Here is a 20,672-nt window from a genome sequence, read left to right as displayed (position 1 = left end):
CATGAAGGGTTCTTCATTGTCTAAAAAGATGTTGGACACTCATCTTTCTATAGACTTCATCCTTGCAAAGTTGAATTTGGACAACAATAATAGGCTCACAAAACCCGAAAAAGCATATGTAAAATATATCCAACAACCTAGAGCTTTTAATATAAGATAATAATTTTATGTTCAAGATCTTTTTGGCCATGTTTTTACCCGAACTTAAGTTATCACTTGATCTATATACATCATAACAATAAAAGAAAAGGACTTCTTTCATAACAATAAAAAAATATTTTATTACAAAGTCAAGCCTTTTGGGATTAAAAATGCTAGGACCATACATTACAGGATTGTGAACAACATCTTTAAAGGCTAATTGAACAAGAATATAGAAGCCTATATAGATGAAACACTACGTACCCAATCATAATGACATATAAGGATGTGAAATGACATGACACTTAATCATATAGCCTATATAGGAGGAGCCTATACATGATACTAAGTCTTTTACTCACTCCAACCATAGATTTAGGTAGATTAACAAGCTTGAGCCCAACTACCAGATATGGGTATATGTTAATGCCTAGGGGATATCATGTCCTCGTGAACAAACCACGAGGTAGAACCTATGAACCCACTTCTCCAAGGTTTAATGGGCCATAAATCTTATCTGGATCTGTCATGCCCGAACATGATTTTCTTATTGGGTCCGAGCACAACTTTGACCCAATGCTTAATGAGACTCAATGCTAATTTATCTTTGGAGTGGTCTATTTATGCTAATTTTCCTTGTATTGTAAGTTATAGCAAATTATGTTATATAAGGTTGCTAGCATGAATTAATCATTCCTATTTTAGTTCAAAAAGAGAGAGAATAATATGGCACACAAAATCTACGTGGTTTGGCCTTTAGATAGACCTATTCCACTAGTGTTATAGGGATTGAGCTCCACTACTTGGAAAAAAAAATACAAAACACCTCTACTATGAATTATGGGTGATCATTTTCGGTTCGGTTCGGTTTTTATAAAAAAAAAAGTAACCAAACTGAATTTAAAAAAAATCAAAACCGGTTCAAACTGACCGGTTTCGGTTCGGTTTTTTAGGACAAAAACCAGTTCAAACCGATTGGCTTGGTTTTTTCTGATTTTGGCTCGGTTTGGGCTTGGTTCGGTTTTTTTGGTTTTTTGCTTATAAAACCAAAACCAAACCGAACCGGCTGGTTTTTTCAAAATTTTAATCGGTTTTTTTTTACGGTTTGATTTTTTCAGTTATTTTTTTTCTTGTTTTCTCGGTTTAATCGATTTTTCGGTTTTTTTGCTCACCCCTACCATGAATCCCTTATGACATCTAAGTATCTAATATCCATCTGAATCCTTAGATGCTTGTGACAGATTCCACAATGCTTTTGATCAAAGGCTTTAGAAAGTCATTCTCAATCCATCTAAGAACATCAATTATTACTACCTGTCCAAATATCTAGTGTACTGTGATTAATATGATATGTTAAAACTCCAACCATTGCCACTACTTTTTATGAACTAAAAAACCAAAAAGACATTTGTGACTTACCAAAATTGAGGAGCAATAAAATTTTAATAATTCCCTCTTTTCTTTCTAATAATAAGATAGGAAAAAAAACCTTTCTATTTCCCGAGTCAATTTATCTTCGTTCTCATAACAAGTACATTAGAAAGACTAGTGGAAGTTGTAAAACTCCTGAACTTGTTTGTAAAACCACTGCCACACTTCTTAGATCTACATTTCTTATATTGAGATAAGGACCTAAGCTTAGTTCCACTGCCACATTTCTTTTGTTATTATGTTCTTATTCTTTATTTCTTTTTGCTTATAGACACGCTCTAAAACTTTCATGTCTATGCCTTTACTTTGTTATTTCTGCTTGATTTGAACTGCATTGAGGTTTCTTGGAGATCCTTAAACTCTTTGTACGCCTTGTTAGTTGAAATGAAAATCATCATCAAATGTCAAATCAAGCGCACAAGGAAGTTATATACACAATCAATGAATTCTTCATATTTATGTTATCCCATAATGCACTGCAAAGAACAATTTAATCATGTCAAGATCATATACGGGGTTTTTTTTAATTACTTTGGGAATAAGTCAAAGGTTCCATATATATAATATATCTACCCCCAGAAATAAGGCAACATATGATTTTTAAAAAAGACATTTAATGATAAGGGAGAAAAATGAAAAACATTTTTTTTGTTTTTTTTTAATCCATGTTTTTTTTTTAATTTTATCTCATGACCCATGCTAATAGTTTGACAGGCTAATTTAATTGACTTAAATTTATTTTGTTTATTTTTTAGTTGATTTTTTTTTAGTTTTGTCATTTAACATTTAATTGATTATGAATTAGGCTTTGTCAATTGTTTTGATTTATTTTCCATGAAGTTATTCTAATCTCATGACCTGAGTTACAAGTTTCGCAAGTTAACCCGGATAAACTTAAGTCATTTTATTGTGTTTGTTTTTATATTGAGTTTTTTTTTCTAATTTTATATTCAATAATGAGTTTATTGAAAGTTGAATTTCATAATTTTTATCTTGATTTGCTTTATGTGAGGTTATCATGGTTTCATGACCAGGGTTGTAGATTCAAAAGATTAATCCAAGTCAACCTAATATGTTGTCGTCTCGATATTTTAAAAAAGATGTTGTTTTAATTTTTTTTTATCAAACTATGTTTTTACCAGTCGTTCAGGTTGTCTTTGAATCTGTTGAGTCTATCAGGTCACATCGAGTTAACTTTTACTTAGTTTTTTTTTCTACGGGAAAATGTTAGTTATGCATAAATGTTTCTTTTATGCTAAACAAGTTGATCCTACCTGCAACATAGTGCGAACCAATGATTTAGTAGTTATTACATGGAAAGGTTTGAATTTTAAAATTATATTTAAATATTTGAAATTTGAATTGTATAATTTTAAATTAATTTATCTTTGAATTTAAATTGAAATTATATATATATATATATATATATATATATATATAATACTTAAACGGTATGTCAAAATATTCCAAAACCAAAATATATCTTTCTAATTTAAAAAATAAAACATTAACCGGAACAGAATTATACCTTGGTTAGGGAATGGTAGTGAAAAAAAAAAATATTGCAACTTTTGGAGGTCCGCCATCATCCTTCTTGGGCTTGGCCCATATTCTCATTGCCCAAGCACCTAACGAAAATTAAAACGAACGACACCGGTCCATAAAAGCAACACTCCTATAAGATGCCACAACTATCAAGGAAATGAACGGCCAAGATTACGGTTCTCCAGTTTTTTATACTAGGGTTTTATTTTCTCCACTTACCCAAGCCCTCTCTATATTTATCGTCTTTGTAATCTAAAAACCCTAGTCACCAGCCAGGCACCGCTGCTGCTCTGATCCAATGGGTATTTTTATCTCTCTCTAAACTAACATCCCTTCTCTTTACTCATTCATATTTCAAACCTCTCTTTTGTTTCTTATACTTTGTTATGTTAACTTTACTTTTATAGGTATTACCATAAAACAGATTTTAGAAATTTCTTTCTTGTTTGTCACTTTATAATGTTTTTCTCTATGTAGTTGTGTTACCATTATTGCATTTTTCTACTTGGTTTCAACAAGGATTTTACATACATTTCTTGCAAATTCATTTTCACAGAAAATAAAGAGCTTAAGTTTTTGTTCTATTGAAAAAGTTTCAATCTAGTGATTTTTAAAGCTTGCTGTCAATAGTTTTGAGGATTTTTATTTTGTGGGTTTGATAAAAATAGGGGCATACAAGTACGTGTCTGAGCTATGGAGGAAGAAGCAATCAGATGTGATGAGGTTCTTGCAAAGGGTTAGGTGCTGGGAGTACCGCCAGCATCCTTCTATTGTTCGTGTCACGCACCCCACTCGCCCTGACAAGGCTCGCCGCTTGGGCTATAAGGCCAAGCAGGTAACACTTTGATTACCATGCTTAGTATGGGTCATGTGTTTCTAAGATCTCAGTTAGATCTTTGATTGCTATTTCAATTTTTTGGCTTTTTTTATGGGTTTTGAGCTTCAGTTACATTTGAACTCTACGTGTGTTCTTTTTGGTTAGATTTTGTTAACTGATTGAGTTTAAAGCCCTTTAATTTTTTTGTTTGTGGAGTACTTTTTGAATCCTTTAATCTGAATTGTGTAGTGTAATAAAGTATTTTTATGTTTGGTAGTTTTGTTTTGTGTTTGAAGTTTCTGGCTTTTGTGTTTTATGATGGATATGGAACTAAGTTTAGAGGTATGTTTCTTTTGGATGATGACGTGTGTAGTTGTGTGCCACTATGTTTAGATACGTAATCAGCTGGTGCTCATGTTATTGTTGTCATTGCTTAACAATGCGGTTTCTCATTTGCATTGTGCGATTATTGCTGGTTAGGTTGCGTCTTGATGTGCATTCATTTTTTCAAATGAGGGTGCTTACTTACAATGAAGGAATGCTTCCTGATGCAGTTCTTTTCTTTTCTGGATTTGTTGTTTTTCATGTCTTGAATTTGATTTCCTAGGTAGATGGGAAGAAATTCTTTAGAACTTAAATTAGCAAGCTGTATTTTTTCAGAACGTGTTTTGTTCAAATTTTCAGCTTTTCTTAAAGAACACTAAATATTTGTGATTTGATAGTTAGGTGATGTTTATAACATTGATGTTTATAAAAATGGAGACCAGTAATGGTGTTGTTAAATCAACTGGTTAATGTTGCCATTCTTACTCTTGTTTCCTTCACCTCATCTTAACTTCTTGTTTTTGAAGTGTGCTTGGCTGCACAAACAATTGTCAATTGTTTTGTATGTCTGCCTGGTTACTGAAAATAGTTTTTTTCAGGGCTACGTGGTTTATCGTATCCGTGTCAGGCGGGGTGGTAGGAAGAGGCCCGTTCCCAAGGGTATTGTATATGGTAAGCCAACAAACCAGGGTGTTACTCAACTGAAGTTTCAACGAAGCAAGAGGTCTGTGGCAGAGGAGCGTGCTGGCCGGAAATTGGGGGGCCTCAGGGTTCTTAATTCATACTGGATTAACGAGGTTAGGAAGCCAAGTTTGAATGTGCATCTGTCTCATTTCACTTATCACTATTGCTGCATGTCGTAGCCTGGTTACCCAAGAATCCTACTTTAGCACTCTTATTACTTGCATTAGTAATGCATTTTCTTCAACACAGGATTCTACTTACAAGTACTTTGAGGTAATCTTGGTTGATGTTGCCCACAATGCCATCCGCAATGACCCAAGAATCAACTGGCTCTGCAATCCTGTACACAAGCACAGGGAGCTTCGTGGCCTTACCTCCGCTGGGAAGAAATACAGGGGTCTACGTGGCAGGGGACACCTGCACCACAAAGCTCGACCTTCACGCAGGGCAAACTGGAAGAGAAACAACACACTCTCCCTTCGTCGTTACCGTTGAGTTCAGTGATGTGCGTGGTTTTATCTTGTCTTGTTGGATATTTTTGGAGGACATTTTTGTCATTGAGTTCAAAATTTTGGAAAACTTTGGAACGTGTTTTTCTATTTGGAGCGTTGCATCACAAGTTGCAAATGTCTAACTGGCTTGGAAACTTTTGTTTTGTACTTCGTATGCTTCTGCTCGACCCTTTTTTTTTTTTTTTTTTAACCTTAAGCGTAGCTATATCATCTTATTTTGCGTTATCTTCTACCCAAGATGCTCCACATTTTCTAGACGGTCAATAGTGTTGAAGATTTCCTTTTGTTTCGGTTTTGTTCCATCACAAGAATTTTTAAAGGTTTGTTAACCTTTTTGAACGTATCTTAAAATCCTTACATCTATAAATCTTGGATATGTTGCTTAACAATCAATTTTAATTATGTATACAGCCAAATTTCCCTTCTTCCCTGCCTGTTGGCAAAATTACGATGAAAATTATTGGTACATGGAAACTTGGGATCTATATGTTAACATGATGGGATATTGCACTCAAGAAGGTGATTTCGGAACTTTAATTTTTAGTCTCGAAACTTTTGCTATAACAAGAACTCAGTTAGGACATCCTGGAACTGGAGGGTTGTTGCATGTTGCGACAAGCTTTAAAGTGTTCCATTTATGTACTGCTCTTTGAGATTCTGTAATGCTTGCCGGATAGAATCCTCATCTTGGTTGGAGTGCTTTAAGCATATCAATCGCTGAGCTACACGATACACCATCTGCAGTTGATGGTACTGCCTGCAGTTTACTTCCATTTGCTTAGTTTGCTGGACATGAAAAATTTGAACTACCGTCAGAATGAATAAGATTACTGCACATATTGGTGGATATTCTTTATTCAGGAAGGGGCATGTAGGCAGGGCAGCACGTTTAGATGGCTAACAAATAGAACAGCGATGTCAGAATGACAAGTCTGTCATGATGAATGTGATTGACAACAGTCAATTTATGCAACTTTTTCTTAGGAATAGTTATGTTGAACTGATGCAAAATTCTGAATGAACAATGTTTCTTGCCGCCTTCAATCACAAGTTTTATATACTAATAAACCGGTTATTTTCTAGTTCTAATACTAGAAATTTCCCATGCTTGTCCGCCTGATTTATTAGTCTTTCAATTCCTTTTAAGGTACTTAAAACCGGAGAGTTGTGAACTAGTTCAACACTGTAGATAAACATATTACTTGAAATGAAAGTTGAAGCCTTGATTAGTTGATTTATCGAAATCACCTTTTCTGTAATCTTTGATGTGATGCTTCTAGCCATTTCAATGACTGAGCTTGGCAGTCCAGCCACTTCTGCTAATAGAAGGCCATAGTGCGGTACATGTCTTGGTCCGTCCTCGAGTTGAAACTACTTGTAAAATCGAAGTTTCAGTTAATGAATGCACATGGCTGAAGTAAAATTCAGGGCAAAATGAAAAATAGAGATACCACCTTAAAATCCAAACGGTTGCTTTTTATGTCAACATGAAAGTGAACAATCCTGACATTTGGATAGATGGTTGCTAGTTCTGATAGGTTCTCCATGTGAGTAGCGAATATGGAATACCTGAAGAATAAGCAAGCAGTAAGAAAATTCCTTCTGTTGTTATAATTGTTATAATTATGCACAGCCTTTTGAAAGAGAAATCTATGCGAAGACAAACAGGACACAAACAGCAAGAGGCATACAGTAGGAATCAAGCACAGAGCAATAGCTGAAAATATAGTAGAAGAAAATTGTTCTATCTGTAAGCTTCCATCTAACTAAACTCCACGCAATGGTAGTAGTTAATGTATTTGCCTTCTACAAAGTCTTTAATCTAAACAAATCTACACTGAAATAAAATAATGTCATGCCATATCCATGCAAACACAGGAGCTCTTGTATCATTTACTAAACCATCATGCAGCAGGACACAAATTTACTACTTACCAGGGATCAAGTAAAATTCTACTCTGATTTTTTGGGCAGTCTCCATGTACCACCATGGGAATATTGGTTATAAAATGCGTGGAACACATTATAAACATCTTGAATGAATTCCAATAACTAAATTGAGCTAATATCATATAACAACTTTGACTTTTAGTGAAATGAAAACCACCAAAGCAGCTATACAGTAGGCCTAAGTAACAAATTTAAATTAATCAATTATGATTATTTTGGCAAGAGCACAAGTTAGAATTATATATGATTATATGAAATGCATGTGTTTTTCGGTGTTTGAGCAGTTGATAGTATCAATTACATTACTAAGTTGAAGCGGCCATTCATCAAACCTTTTCGTTTGTTTATTTAAAAGACTGTTCAGTAAAGCATCAACTTAACAGTGTTAAAATAATATGCCAACTTCCTCTGAAAGGAAAAAATTTTAGGCAATTAAAAGCTTCGCAAACTCTCCAAAGGCTTGGTATCAGGTGAGAGGTGAGGTGAGTGTGAGCAGTGATTACGCTTTGAGTGATAACAGATGTTCGCAGCAGCTCCAGGCAATCGCAAATCCATCAGATGAAGAAGTAGCTCTCCCAAGTTCATCCATAAAGATCAAACTCCTGCAATGAAGAAAGTAACATTTCAAGAAACAAATAATTTATGTGACATCCCTTTGGCATAAAGCACACATAGTGTGTAACCTTTGGGAGACATTCTGCATGATAAAAGCAGTCTCCTTCATCTCTGTCATGAACTGTAGCATCCAAAACAAAATATCTGCGTCACCATGTAGTAAACAATATATGATTCCTTGCTATCAAAATCATTTTTCAAGTATAGTGTGCCCTTTAATCATTTTTCAAGTATAGCGTGCCCTTCTTCCAAATAGCTTTAAGTGTTCTTCAAGACTTTTCATTAGAATTTCGATTTCAAGTATAGTGCGCTCCTCGGTATCTTAATTTCACCTTTAACTTGAGGATATGTCAGTAGAAGGCATAGTATAAGAATGATTTTTCCTTTCCTATGAGTTCAAGTGAAACAGTAAATCATCAATTCAATAGTTTGATAAGATGTAGATGCATACATGATGACTCAATGGTGTTCTAGATCAAACAGATTGCATAGTTAACAATTTTTTGAAATATCCACTTTAAAAGTTAATATACTAGGAGCTGATGTTTAACAAAATGACATGCTCAGGTACTACATCTCCTTTCTTGTTTATAACAGCAGAAAACAACACTTGTTATAGAAAAAGACTAGATCATTGATTTGATCAATTTGATCCATGTTGTACTACAAGTCAGATCAATTTTTTTAACGTAAAAAATTGTTCATGCATTGATAACATCTTTTTTAATAAAAGAAATTTAATCATAATGATGTATATTGGATGTCATCTTTTTAAAATATTAATACGACGACATATTAAATGATATTTGTTTTCAAATTTTGAAATGGCGACATGTTGGATTAGCCCGGGTTAACTTGTTAAATCTACAATCCGTATTATGAGACTGTGATAACACTAAAAAACAAATCAAAATAAATATAAAGGTCAATTCTTAATCAACCCAATGTTAAAAAAAATATATTGTATTAAAAAATGACAAAAACTGCTCTAGTCAACTCAGGTTAACCTTCCAAATCCACAACTCGGGTTATGAGATCTAGATAAACCCATAGGAAGCCAAAAAAAATAAAAATTATGAAGTCCAATTTCCAACTAACTCAATGTTGAAGAATAAAAAAAAATTAAAAATGACAAACAAATAAACCAAGTCAATCCAAGTTCACTTGTTAAACCCGCGATCTAAAGCATGGAACAAAGATAACTTCACAAAAGCAAATAAAAAAAACTATGAAGCTCCATTGTCAACAGATCCATGTTGAAAGTTGAATTTGAGAGGAAAAATATAAATTAATGACTGAGATAACAACAGAAAAAGCAAATTGAAAAAAATTAATAAGCTCAATTTTCAAGCAACCTAATATTGAAAGATGAAATTGAAACAAAATATAGTTTCTATTAAAAATAACCCCAAAAATAAACAATCAACCCGACTCAACCTGTCAAACCCACAATCTGGATCAAGAAATCAGGATAATTCAATAAAAACCAAATAAAAAAAATTACAAAGCCTAATTAAAAAAACAATCAATTAAAAAAGGAAAAAAATATAAACAAAGTCAACTCAAGTCAACCTGTCAAACTCGTGACCTGGTTCATAAGATCAAGATAATCTCATAGAAAGCAAATTGAAAAAAAAATTATAAAACCCAATTTCTAATTAATCAAATATTAAAGGATGAAATAAAAAAAATCAATTTGAAAAGGCAGCAAAAAAAAAAATAACCTGAGTCAATCTATTAAACCCATGACTTGAGTCATGAAATCAGAATAAATTCTTAGAATGCAAATTAAAATATTATGAAGCTCTATCTCCAACATATCTAATATCAAAGGTTGTAGATTTTTTAAGAAAAGTAAATTCACGAGACTAGTATATAATTCAACATAAAAAAAATTTATAAAACACAATTTTTAAAACAATCTAAAATATTAAAGAGTAAAATTAAAAAAATATCACTCAACAAATATCATGTAGTATCTTTCTAAAGAGCTATTCTGCATCCAACAGCTAGTTTCACTTGCACCACTCTTCCAAAAACATCCAACAACTGGCCCTCCTATTTTCCTAAAAGATCCTGAGCATGTGGATTGCATGCATGCAACTATTTAATGAGTGCCAGTAATTTTCCACCACCAAATGATCTTAATCTAAATTTGTACTGAAAAGAAGTTCCTAGATAAGGAGTTGTTATTATAAGCACATCCGGATGATAGCACGTGAATATTTGTTCTTGAGAACAGCTAACAAATTGAAAGGAAAACAAAGATGGTTCTAGGAATTAAACTAAAGAACGAGGGTGGCAGCATTGCCATATCAATTTATATTCAAGTTAATATCACAAGAAACATCTAGTCTAAGCTTTTTTTTTTTTACTTTTAATATTAAATCGAAGGATTGAAGGAATTGAAAGAAAATCAAGGCTTCTCTGTCCTCATATATGAAGTTGAGAAAAGAGTGCTGTGCGTGATGAGAAGTTCGCTTTGTATAGTTTGACTTACATCATACAAGTGATGAAAGGGATAGAGTTTGGAAATTGTACCGTACTGGAGTTTGATTCAAGATTATCTACCGAACCCATCCTTGTAAATATGCGATCAACTACCCTTATAGTTGAGAAGCGAGCAGGAACATAACAACCAATCTGAGCAAGAATAACTATGAGACACACTTGTTGAAGATAAGTGCTCTTCCCACTCCTGAAGGGAGTAATAGATTGTTAAACTTGAGTATATAGACCCTTAAGTGTCAAGTTTAAAATTTTGATTGGCTGTTGGGTTAAAAAACCATTTCAATCCAAAAGTTTAAATTGTTAGGTAGTATCCCAAGCATAGTTTTATATTCTCCAATAGGTTAATACAAATAAACAATGAAAGAACTTTATACTTCACAACTGAAGAACAAATGCGGCTTACATTCAGCCAATCCTATGTGGCCTACACCGAAACTGAACGCTTTAGGTAAAAGCCAACATTCAGTTGTATAAACACAATTCACCTGTCGTTTTATATGCACAGTTATCCATATATTATGATAGGTTCATTGAAGGCCATTATTCTATACTATCCTTTCAGATGGTTTATTTGAAATTACAATCAAGACTAGATATAACAGAGCTAAACCGAATATTTTTCTGTTTTGCTATAGACATTTAACAACATTGAGGCAAATCAAAATTGTAATCTTAAGGCCTTATCCAAAGCTTCCAGGACATTTGAAGGGTCTATTCAAATTTCATGTTCCAGAGTAAATAGAAGAGATTACTATAGAACCAAACACAAAATGTTTAAGCATGATGTATTGGAACCTCAACCTGCATCGACAATTTTGAAAACACTATCAAGAATTAAGTTTAGAAGGAAATGATGCAATGAATAAAAGCCTCCAACTCCAAGCTGGGAGCAACTTTAAATGAGAGCATATCTTACATGTTTGGGCCCATGACAATTACCATGTTTGATGCTTCTGATAGAAAAATATTGTTGGGCTGCAAAAAGAGCTATGAATCAGATTTGAAGGGCAGGAAGACGAGAAAATTAAGGCAATAAAAAGTTGCCTAAGTTTTTCTTTGTCAGAAAGACTACACATAAGATCAAACAATCAACAAAAAATAAACCAGTTACATACAACAAAATCGTTGTGTATGCTTTCCAGGATAGGGTGTCTTCCAGCATCAATTGCCAATGGGCCATTACCTGTCAGCAAATGACATAATCAGCCACACCCCAATTTCAACTCTGATGGTCAAAGATATACTCTACAAAATATCAAATCGCTTACTTGTAAATTCTGGTCTAGTGTATCGATCAACAGGCTTCGTTGAGATTGTGTAAGCAAATGAATTAATGATCATATCTAGAAGGCATAAGACCTCTGCAAGCAGAGTTAGTGCAGAGGCATCCTCCCTTATGGAATTTAATAAGGCTGCAGACAAAGTACAATTATATAAGTAATAAAAAGAACATTGTGAAGATCATAACTAACGTAGAGAGCATGGTATATGTGAGTAGAAGTTCTATGAAGAGAAAGACGAAGACAGCAGAAAAATGTTCTTTCAATTGTAATTCAACTTGAATGGTTCTAGATTCCCTCTGCGATAAGCAAACTATACATGAGATGATCATAGTATTTCCCTGGAAAGTACCTTATAATTGAAATTAACAAATTAAGCACCAAATAAGAACATTAACACCAAAATATATTACAAAATCAGATGCAGCATAAAACAAATAAATTCATCTTATATATTTTCTGGAATGTGGAAGTAATGTTTGAAAGTTTTATGACTTTCTAATAATTTGTAAGAGCCTTAAAGTTATGCCCAAATGATAAAATGACACATTGGACATTCATCTAATTATTGTTAAATCGAATTAAGAAGCAAAACTTCTGCCATGTAAAACTGGTAGCCCACTAACAATCATAAACCTCTTCATCCACAACCCTTCCACAAGATACCAAGTGACCTTTCCCATCTAACAGAAGAAAATAAAATAATCAAAAGAAACCTTTAGTAGAGAACTGTAATAGCAGATCATATTTTCACATGATAACAGATATTGTAAGGTAGATCTTTCTACCAATTCTATCTCTTAAAATGAATTAGTTGTCACTTCAAATTCACAAATAACATTTCACGAGGTCAATACCTTTTTAGAAACCAAGACTTCATTAAGAACCCAAAACAGAATGGTACACTCCATCCAGAGATAGAGCATAAGAAAACATTTGTAGCTTGTAAGACCAAGATATAGTTTATTTATCAAAAGTTGAATACTTCAAAAATATTTATTACAACCTTCAAGGCAAACTTCTGTTCTTATATAGCACTCCGCAGCAGAAGACTTATTTCTCACGTTCAACTGCACATTTTACAGAATAAAGCAAACTCAATGAGAAATTTCCAGGTCCCAGGCAGGAAGATTGAACATACAGTAGTACGTACATAACAGTAATTGATACACCTACATAAACACAAGAATCTGTAATGAGAAGATTACAATCATGTAGAAAAACAACAGTCATTGCTTTAAAGTTCTATTCATGTTCAATACTCTGGTCTTAGTAAAGGAAAATTCAGGTATAAATTGTTTGAGATGAAACTTAGCCATACAAAATTATAAATGTTGTAAGAAAATAGAGATGACAAGTGACTAGCTGCAGTCTACTAGAGGAAAACCTAACATTTGCACTTGAGTTGGCCTCATATAAATGATTCCATTGGTACAATTGGCATCCTTTGTATCACACATCTCCTCAATATCATTATGGTTGCATCTATAACAATTTTCATCAAAATTTGCAGAAAAATATTTTCACAACTTCAAAAAATGGGCAATCACCTGAATTGAGGTTCTTAGACTCAGTAATATGTATTGTAATCTGGATATTTATTGCATAACAATTCTAAGCTAGTTCCAGCTGAGCACAAAGTTGCATGGGCAACTATAAGTAAGCCACACAAACACCAGATTGTGATCTAAGTTCATTCCATCAAGAAAAGGTCACATATGCACACATGTAAACCTTACTATAATGGGCCGGGTATTGGAGTGATATCATGCTTCGTGAACAGTAATATAATTTCTCCCTGCATCATATTGTCACATAGAATTGCTGAATTTCATACTTGCTCACAAAATCAAGTACATGACTATGAAGTTGTTTATATGAGGATTATACTCACTGAAGCAAGTTCTAAAGTTGAGCAATGTATATTGTTCCCATGTTTCAGGACCTGATTCATGTGTAAAAAAAATACATGTCAAAATTAATTAGTAAGGAGATTTTTTCTATGATGAGTAGAAGAAGGATCACATTGCCGACCTGAATGAACTTGCTGGGAAGCTTTCCCTGGATGTCTTTCTGTGGAATACTAAAGTAAAAGCCTTGTCTATTGTTAAATGGAAGTTTCAGATTTGGCAGCTTAAATTCTTCTCGATACTTGTTTGCAAGATTATGTATTGCTGCCCATGGAAACAGCAACAACAATAAAAACAAGAGATGAAGGAAAAGGGCAAAAAGAAAATTAAGGGGACAGGAACCTAGATAGTAAACCTTCACTGGTATCGCAAAACATTCTCCGTGCAATATCCAGAAGTCCATCAATTCCAGCCTTGACAGCAAAACACTGCTGTGTTCGGGCAACAAAGGGAACCCGTGCATGAAGCACGTCTTCGTCGATCACCTCTCCCACTCTTCAAAAAACAAACTAGCTTTTCAGAAAATGAATTGAGTAGTCTGTACTTACACAAGATTTAGCAAAGACTGACCATGGGATTAAACTACAAAAAAATTTGTTAATGTATATTTTTATGGAACATTACAAAATAAAAACAAGATCTCCTGCAAATTAAACGCCATAATGGTGATTACTTTAACATCACATTTTAACTCTGAGTTTAGTTTATCACCAACTGAATATAATAGTGAAAATTTTAGGGCATTCAATAGCATTTATCAACACTATCCCATTACCATCACTATTATCATTTCCTTCAACCTAGGTCCATATTCCTCACTAGTTTTCACTTGCATTGCAAAGCATCATATGCTAGTCACATGGGTATAAACAAACAAATCAGTGGCCTTCCTAAGAGATCAAACAAAATATCTGACCTGGAAATAAACCTCCTCACCCATTGAGGTTAAATAATTAAATATGAGAAAGACAGCAAATAGAAGAATTGGTATCATACTTAAGCTTGTATAAAGGAGGGAAATTTGTAAACCAGAATCAAAATCTAAGAAACACAGAAAAAGATAGTGGACCTCAATAATTCTACATAGGAAAAAATAAGAGATGTTTGCAAAAAACATCAAAGCTGAATTGCATTATTCTGAACCTTCAAACATTTAAAATTTGCAAAACTAGTAGATGCATTTCCCTCAGTTGAGAGATGTCATATGGGCACAAATATTTCACAAAAATTGAAATGCATTATTCTGAACCTTCAAACAATTAAAATGTGCAAAAGTAAGTAGATTACGTTGCTCTCACATTAGAGATGGGGATATGGGCACAATTATCTGTCCCTCATATTCTGGCCCACAACACTTATCCAACTAGGATCTAGGGAACCAAAAACTAGATACAATACTTGTGCATTGTCTCAAGCACTAGTTATGTCCTGTGGAGAAAAAAATACAGAGTTTATCAACAGTAGCATGCTAGCAACATACCTCTTTCTAATGGAAACATATTTCTCATTTTCACATATAGTCTTGTAAACATTTGCAAGAAGAAAACTTTTTGCATTCTTAAGCGCCTGAAATGTTTAAAAAGTGCCAAGATATCAAAACATGTTCGGGTTCGTCATATAAATATGAAAGCACACGATTTACCTTTGAGAGTAAAGGCAAGGCATCTAAAGCAGTTTTAAGTAGAATAATGCTTGATATCAACACTTGGCTCCTTCGAGCATTATCAGCACCCAAGACCTCATTAGTGACTCTTTTAGGTTTAAAGCAGAAGTGACAAAGTATCCTATCTGAATGAAGAGCATGAACAAGATCACTCCAAGATTGACAACAAAAAATGGAATAACTTTCCAGAAGACTACCAAAGGAGGGGACTGGTAGACCACATATCCCTTTCACTTTTTATTATTATTTTCACTTACCAGTCTCTTTTGGAAACTTACGCAAAGCCTGAGAGAGTCCAAAAAACAGCTGTTCATTGCTCATTAGTTCGTCCTGAAATCAAATGCAAAGAGATGCATCAAGTGAGAGATTTAGAAGAGAGGTGTAGCAAGCTGTGCTGCATGAAATTCAAAGCAATGAAGCATGAACAGTTTACCATATGAAATTAAGATTTATGTATTTCCAAACACAGACTTGCTAGGTAATGTTTTGGAATGGAAACTTAGACAATCAATTAACAGGATTTAATTGAGATCATTGGCAAAACAACACCAATGATTTTTGGAGCTGGACATGAGTTTGAAACTTTGATGATGATTTGAGTGATGCTATTATCCAGAAGCTGTCCAAAATATACCCTCAAGTTAAAGCTGTGTTTTAAATTAACTGGTCTTATGGACATGCTGAAAATACAGCAAGAAGCATAACTGCGTACCTTATGGGCAGACTAACTTGTTATATCATTTGCATTTTCACATAATTTATCTTTTCTTTTCATTCTAGTGTAGTCTGCCAACCTAAGATTCCAATCCATAACTATCTTAACAAATAATTGTGTAACCTATACTTGTTGGACAATTAACAATTATAGTGCATTTTGGTGGTTTGCACTCTAACAAGTACTATGTAGATGTGAATAACAGAGAATGCCTACAAATGCATGTGAAAATAACTTCAGATGATTGAAAAATAGGCTCACCTTCTTCTTACACACACAACACATGCACACATGCATAAACATTCACCAGTTATGGTTTGTACAAAACAGCACTGTTTTAGTTGCAAACCCAGGGCTGCATAAGGCTAACATAGCTCCACTAGAGAAATCATCCGAGTTAACCAAATACACTAACCAGGCAATCAAGCCGAGTGTTGATAGTCTTAATATCTTTTAAAGGCTGCAACAGATTGGCCCGTAGAAGTCTAGTCCTGGAGATATATTCCAATTTGTATCAATTTCTAAACTGTTATGGTAATGGAAAGACAAGCCAGCTACAACCAAACCTCTTGTTTGATGCAGAATATAAACTTGTAAATATTGAAGAGTTCTCAACTTTTTTTCCATGCTTAAGTCCCCACTCATGTGATCACATGCTGAATCTACCAAGTAATATGCATATTCACATACCCTCCTGTGGTTTTCGTTGTCTTGAGCATGTGGAATAGACTTCTTTTCTTGCTGGTTGTTCCCAAGAGGGTGGAATGAAATGGCTCAATGATTTCTAAATTTTGGACGCTGCAATAAGATTTAACCGCTTATCTTCTAGCATAAAAAAATTGAAAGCAACACCAAATTTTATTTAGATTTCATCTAGAAATCCTTCCAAAAACTGTCACTTCAATGGAAATACAAAAACACCATTAATGCAAACTTTATTCTATTTTATACATATACTGGAAACTTACCCAGACATCCAGAAAGCAAAGGAAACTCACCTGGTGGCATCAATACTCATGTGATCAAATGATCCATTAAAAGTAACCTAGGATAGTGAGAATTCCATCAGTAAGGTTCAGAAGCATTCTTAAACGAAAAGAGAGTAAAATGTAAACACACAAACAGATGAAGTTCTATATCAAAGAAAAGAAAATGATGTGATGCATTTGAGCCATTCGATTTTTAGTACAATTTTATTCAGCCACTGTTATATACTCATAATGACAAACTTTGAGAAGATTGAAATTTCATAGATACCAAGGAGCTCATATTAACAAAAAAAAATCTCATTAACTTTGTTTCGTGATTTGAAATGCATCTCAAAAAAACAATCCTAAGATTTATCACTTCTATTGGATTATTTTCACCCTAAACCAAGCATAAAACAGCTAAGTTTGACTCTGATTCATTTGACATAGATGATAATAGAAGATACCGCCATAGCAAAGAGGGTACAAAATAAGTCCAACACCACCATGACAGAAAAATGGGGCTAAATAAATCCAATACCTATATTAACTGCACAAAGGGGATTGATGGATCAAAGAAGGCATGCTCCACAACATAAAAAGAAATGCCCAAAAATTTATCAAAGATACAAGAGTAATAGGATCAAAGATCTAAGAAATAGAGTAAAAGGTGGCAACAGCTTGCATCCTGCCTAGAAACACTACACAAATTCTTACATTTGATCATCTTTGCATTTTGAAAGAGAAAGAAAGGTCTGGAGAGAGAGAGAGAGAGCATATACCAACAATGAGTGGTTGGTGACGATAACCCCTTTCTCTGCTTCTATCCTGTGTATAATGCAGTTGAAACTTTCTTTTAGAAGCAGAATAATGAATGAAGAAAATGAAAAATAGTATAACTGTAAGGTGTAAACAAATGCACGTTAGTATCAGAAACTTTAGGCAACCTTGAAATGACTAATTCGATTTTATAAAGTGAAAAGGATTCAAAGACACATGGAGTACAAAATTTTGGGCTAAAACCATCATGTTCAAGTGGAACTAGTAGACAATAAAGCATGCTATAATCTTAGAAATATGGATGCCACTCACACCAGTCCAACATGGGCATTTTGCCTTCAGTTACTGAGTATGAAGTATTCATGCTCTGACAAGTAAAGTACTCTCAAAAGCAGATACTCACAAGTCGGTAACAACATTGCCACTCAGATCTGCAAACGTGGAGTTTTTTTTCCAACGTGCACACGGAATCAAGTATAATAAGTCATTTGCTTGCACATGCTTTCATGTGGATTCAAGAGTAATTCACTTCTATGAGGAAAAGTACAAAAGGTTCAGCATCAGTCCAGTGCCAAAAACTAGTCATATTTGGTCCCTATATCCAACAACACTATGGCTAAGGATACCTGATGGCACATCTATAACTGATATGCAAATAAGTTTCAAATATTAAGTCAGGAAGAGATGCAGTGGACCGTGGAATATGTCAGTGCCGCCACTTACCATACGATCAATGAAAATACAGCATTTATTAGGTTGCTTATTCAATAACAATAAGCCTTGTAGACCAAGTTAAACTGTTAACAGGCACTACCTACAAAGTGATGGACTGGCATCTTAAAGTGACAGTACACAGTTGTATGAATAAACACATAGTTACCACTTACCATATTAAGTACATAAAAAAAGACAGATTCCCTAGCTTTCTATTAAGAACTTGGTTCTCAGATATAAGAATCCCGAAATAACAACTCTCACTTTTTTAACCAAGCTATTGAGAAGACTTTTACTTGATTTGAGTAGTTAATAACTAATTACTTAACATATAACCTCAAGTATGGCATTGTGGCATACAAAATAAATCTAAGATTAAAATCTTTTCTTCCAGTTAAATTCAGGGCAAGCCCAACTTTTGTGAGTACCACTTGATTGTAGCTGCAGCAGCAGCCAAGCAGAGATAGTATTGCTTGTAGTAAGTATCCAAACCAAGAGCTGAAGGCTCTGTGGCTGCTAGATTTTTAATTAGTACAGCACCCTGGAACAAGTTGTGACAGGGGCATTGGATCAGATATCAAAGCACCAGTACCCAGAAGTAAAACACCAGTTAAAGAATGAGATGTTTCCGGGTTACAACCTTGGTGTCATCAAAGCAACCACGGGCCATTACTACCTACAAAATTCAGCACATAATATCATGAGATGGGTGCATGAGGAGAGAAAAAGGAAGCAGGCATGGAGAAATTCTATTCTGTTAACGAGATTGACCTTTTTGACTGAAGCATAAAACCGATCGACCAGATCCGAGACGCCGAGCATGCCATCAGGTGCAAATTTGTTTGGAGGAACAATGACCACCACAGGATCATAAAATTGGAGCAGAGTTTTTGTATTCTGATAGGAGCTGCTAGTTTCGATATACTGAGACAGATGCAGTGAGGCTGACCTTAAATCAAAAGCAGCCATTCCAACCTGCCAATCACACAATATCAACTTACTAAGCGCGCAAAAGAAATTGAGATATTTCAGAACTTTTCAATTTCAATTTTCACTTTATCAAATTGCTAGCAACTCTAGAGTCATCTTTACATGGACAAATATTTGAAAGAAAAATTAATTTCTTACCATTAAAATATTTCAGTTCGAGCATCTAAAATTAAATTTATGTATATCATGAATCCTCTTTGCCTTGTTAATTTGAACAATCAAATATCGCATCAAAAAACGATTTCCGATTCTAGAAGCTCAAAGAATCATCAAAGTGTTAAGAATTACAGACATATAATAAGCTATATTTAAAAAATAAAGAGTCATCCGACCGATAAAAACATCAGGAACGGAATTCACATTCAAGATTTAACAAGCCATTAATGAATTGAAATTTCAAACTATCAGTTCTGGAGCGAATTAAATCGAAGAGGAGATGAAATGAAAGGGAACTTTTAAATTATTATACGACTATCTGTCTTGGTTCAGATTCTCAAGTAAATAAATGCACGGAAGCGAAATAGTGATTTTACTGTTATAACTTATAACTACTAAAAGTTTCACTGATTTTCCTCAGGTTTTCGCACATTTTCTCGGCAAACAAACGGAGAGCGTACAGTACCTCTTTGGCTCTGTTCTCTATGAGGCCGATCACAATGCTTGATTTCTCTCCTGTATCGTCTTCCATTTCGCTTCAATGTGAGTGAGAGTGTTCACAAATGCGCGCTAACGCGTGCGCTATTTATACAAGTGCTATTTGAAGCGGGGGATGCTCACTCTGCTTAAAATGTGCGCCAGCAGAACCTCTGCCCTCTTTTAGTTTTAGGCGCAACCCTTTGTTTTCTTTTTTTCAGTTAATTAAAAAAAAAAACTCCCTGTACTCATTTTTTCACTTGCATCATTTCTTTCACAATGTAATGTAATTCTATAGTTTATAAATTCATGACACTTCACTTCATCACAATACACCCCAAAAAAATCAATAAAAGATATCAAATTATTTATTAAATTATTATTATATTTCATTTAATAATTAAAAAATCTTTATATTTTATATTGCAATTTTATCATCAAATTAACAAAAAAAACACTAGCCACAAGCCTTATCATTTTCTCCTCCAT

The 20,672-nt window shown here is 34.0% G+C and overlaps 2 protein-coding genes across 3 annotated transcripts; one reads left to right on the top strand and one right to left on the bottom strand.

The window, feature by feature from the left end:
* Positions 1–3,261: 3,261 nt before the first annotated feature.
* LOC133673507 (large ribosomal subunit protein eL15-like) lies at positions 3,262–5,601 on the top strand. Its single transcript, XM_062094366.1, has 4 exons — positions 3,262–3,419; positions 3,786–3,952; positions 4,858–5,055; positions 5,192–5,601. Exons 1-4 carry the CDS (start codon positions 3,416–3,418, stop codon positions 5,435–5,437), a joined length of 615 nt encoding a protein of 204 aa, XP_061950350.1. The 5' UTR covers positions 3,262–3,415; the 3' UTR covers positions 5,438–5,601.
* A 194-nt stretch (positions 5,602–5,795) lies between these two features.
* On the bottom strand, positions 5,796–20,319 carry LOC133673493 (DNA mismatch repair protein MSH4-like). Of its 2 annotated transcripts, XM_062094347.1 has the most exons (24): positions 20,173–20,319; positions 19,332–19,535; positions 19,201–19,236; positions 18,989–19,101; positions 17,849–17,894; positions 17,097–17,143; positions 16,789–16,896; positions 16,514–16,589; positions 15,641–15,713; positions 15,363–15,508; positions 15,201–15,286; positions 14,076–14,215; positions 13,845–13,984; positions 13,705–13,755; positions 12,817–12,880; positions 11,799–11,942; positions 11,646–11,713; positions 11,447–11,505; positions 10,561–10,717; positions 8,088–8,140; positions 7,908–8,006; positions 6,909–7,023; positions 6,703–6,825; positions 5,796–6,240 (listed from the first exon to the last, which is right to left on the bottom strand). In XM_062094347.1, exons 1-24 carry the CDS (start codon positions 20,236–20,238, stop codon positions 6,076–6,078), a joined length of 2,379 nt encoding a protein of 792 aa, XP_061950331.1. In that variant the 5' UTR covers positions 20,239–20,319; the 3' UTR covers positions 5,796–6,075. The 2 variants fall into 2 exon arrangements, with proteins under 2 accessions (XP_061950331.1, XP_061950339.1); XM_062094355.1 differs by lacking the exons at positions 18,989–19,101; positions 20,173–20,319 and having other exon boundaries at positions 19,332–19,439.
* Positions 20,320–20,672: the final 353 nt, after the last annotated feature.

Source organism: Populus nigra, chromosome 1, assembly GCF_951802175.1.
Source record: "Populus nigra chromosome 1, ddPopNigr1.1, whole genome shotgun sequence".
NCBI classification, from domain to species: Eukaryota; Viridiplantae; Streptophyta; class Magnoliopsida; order Malpighiales; family Salicaceae; genus Populus; species Populus nigra.
This window is presented reverse-complemented; position numbering and strand designations above follow the sequence as displayed.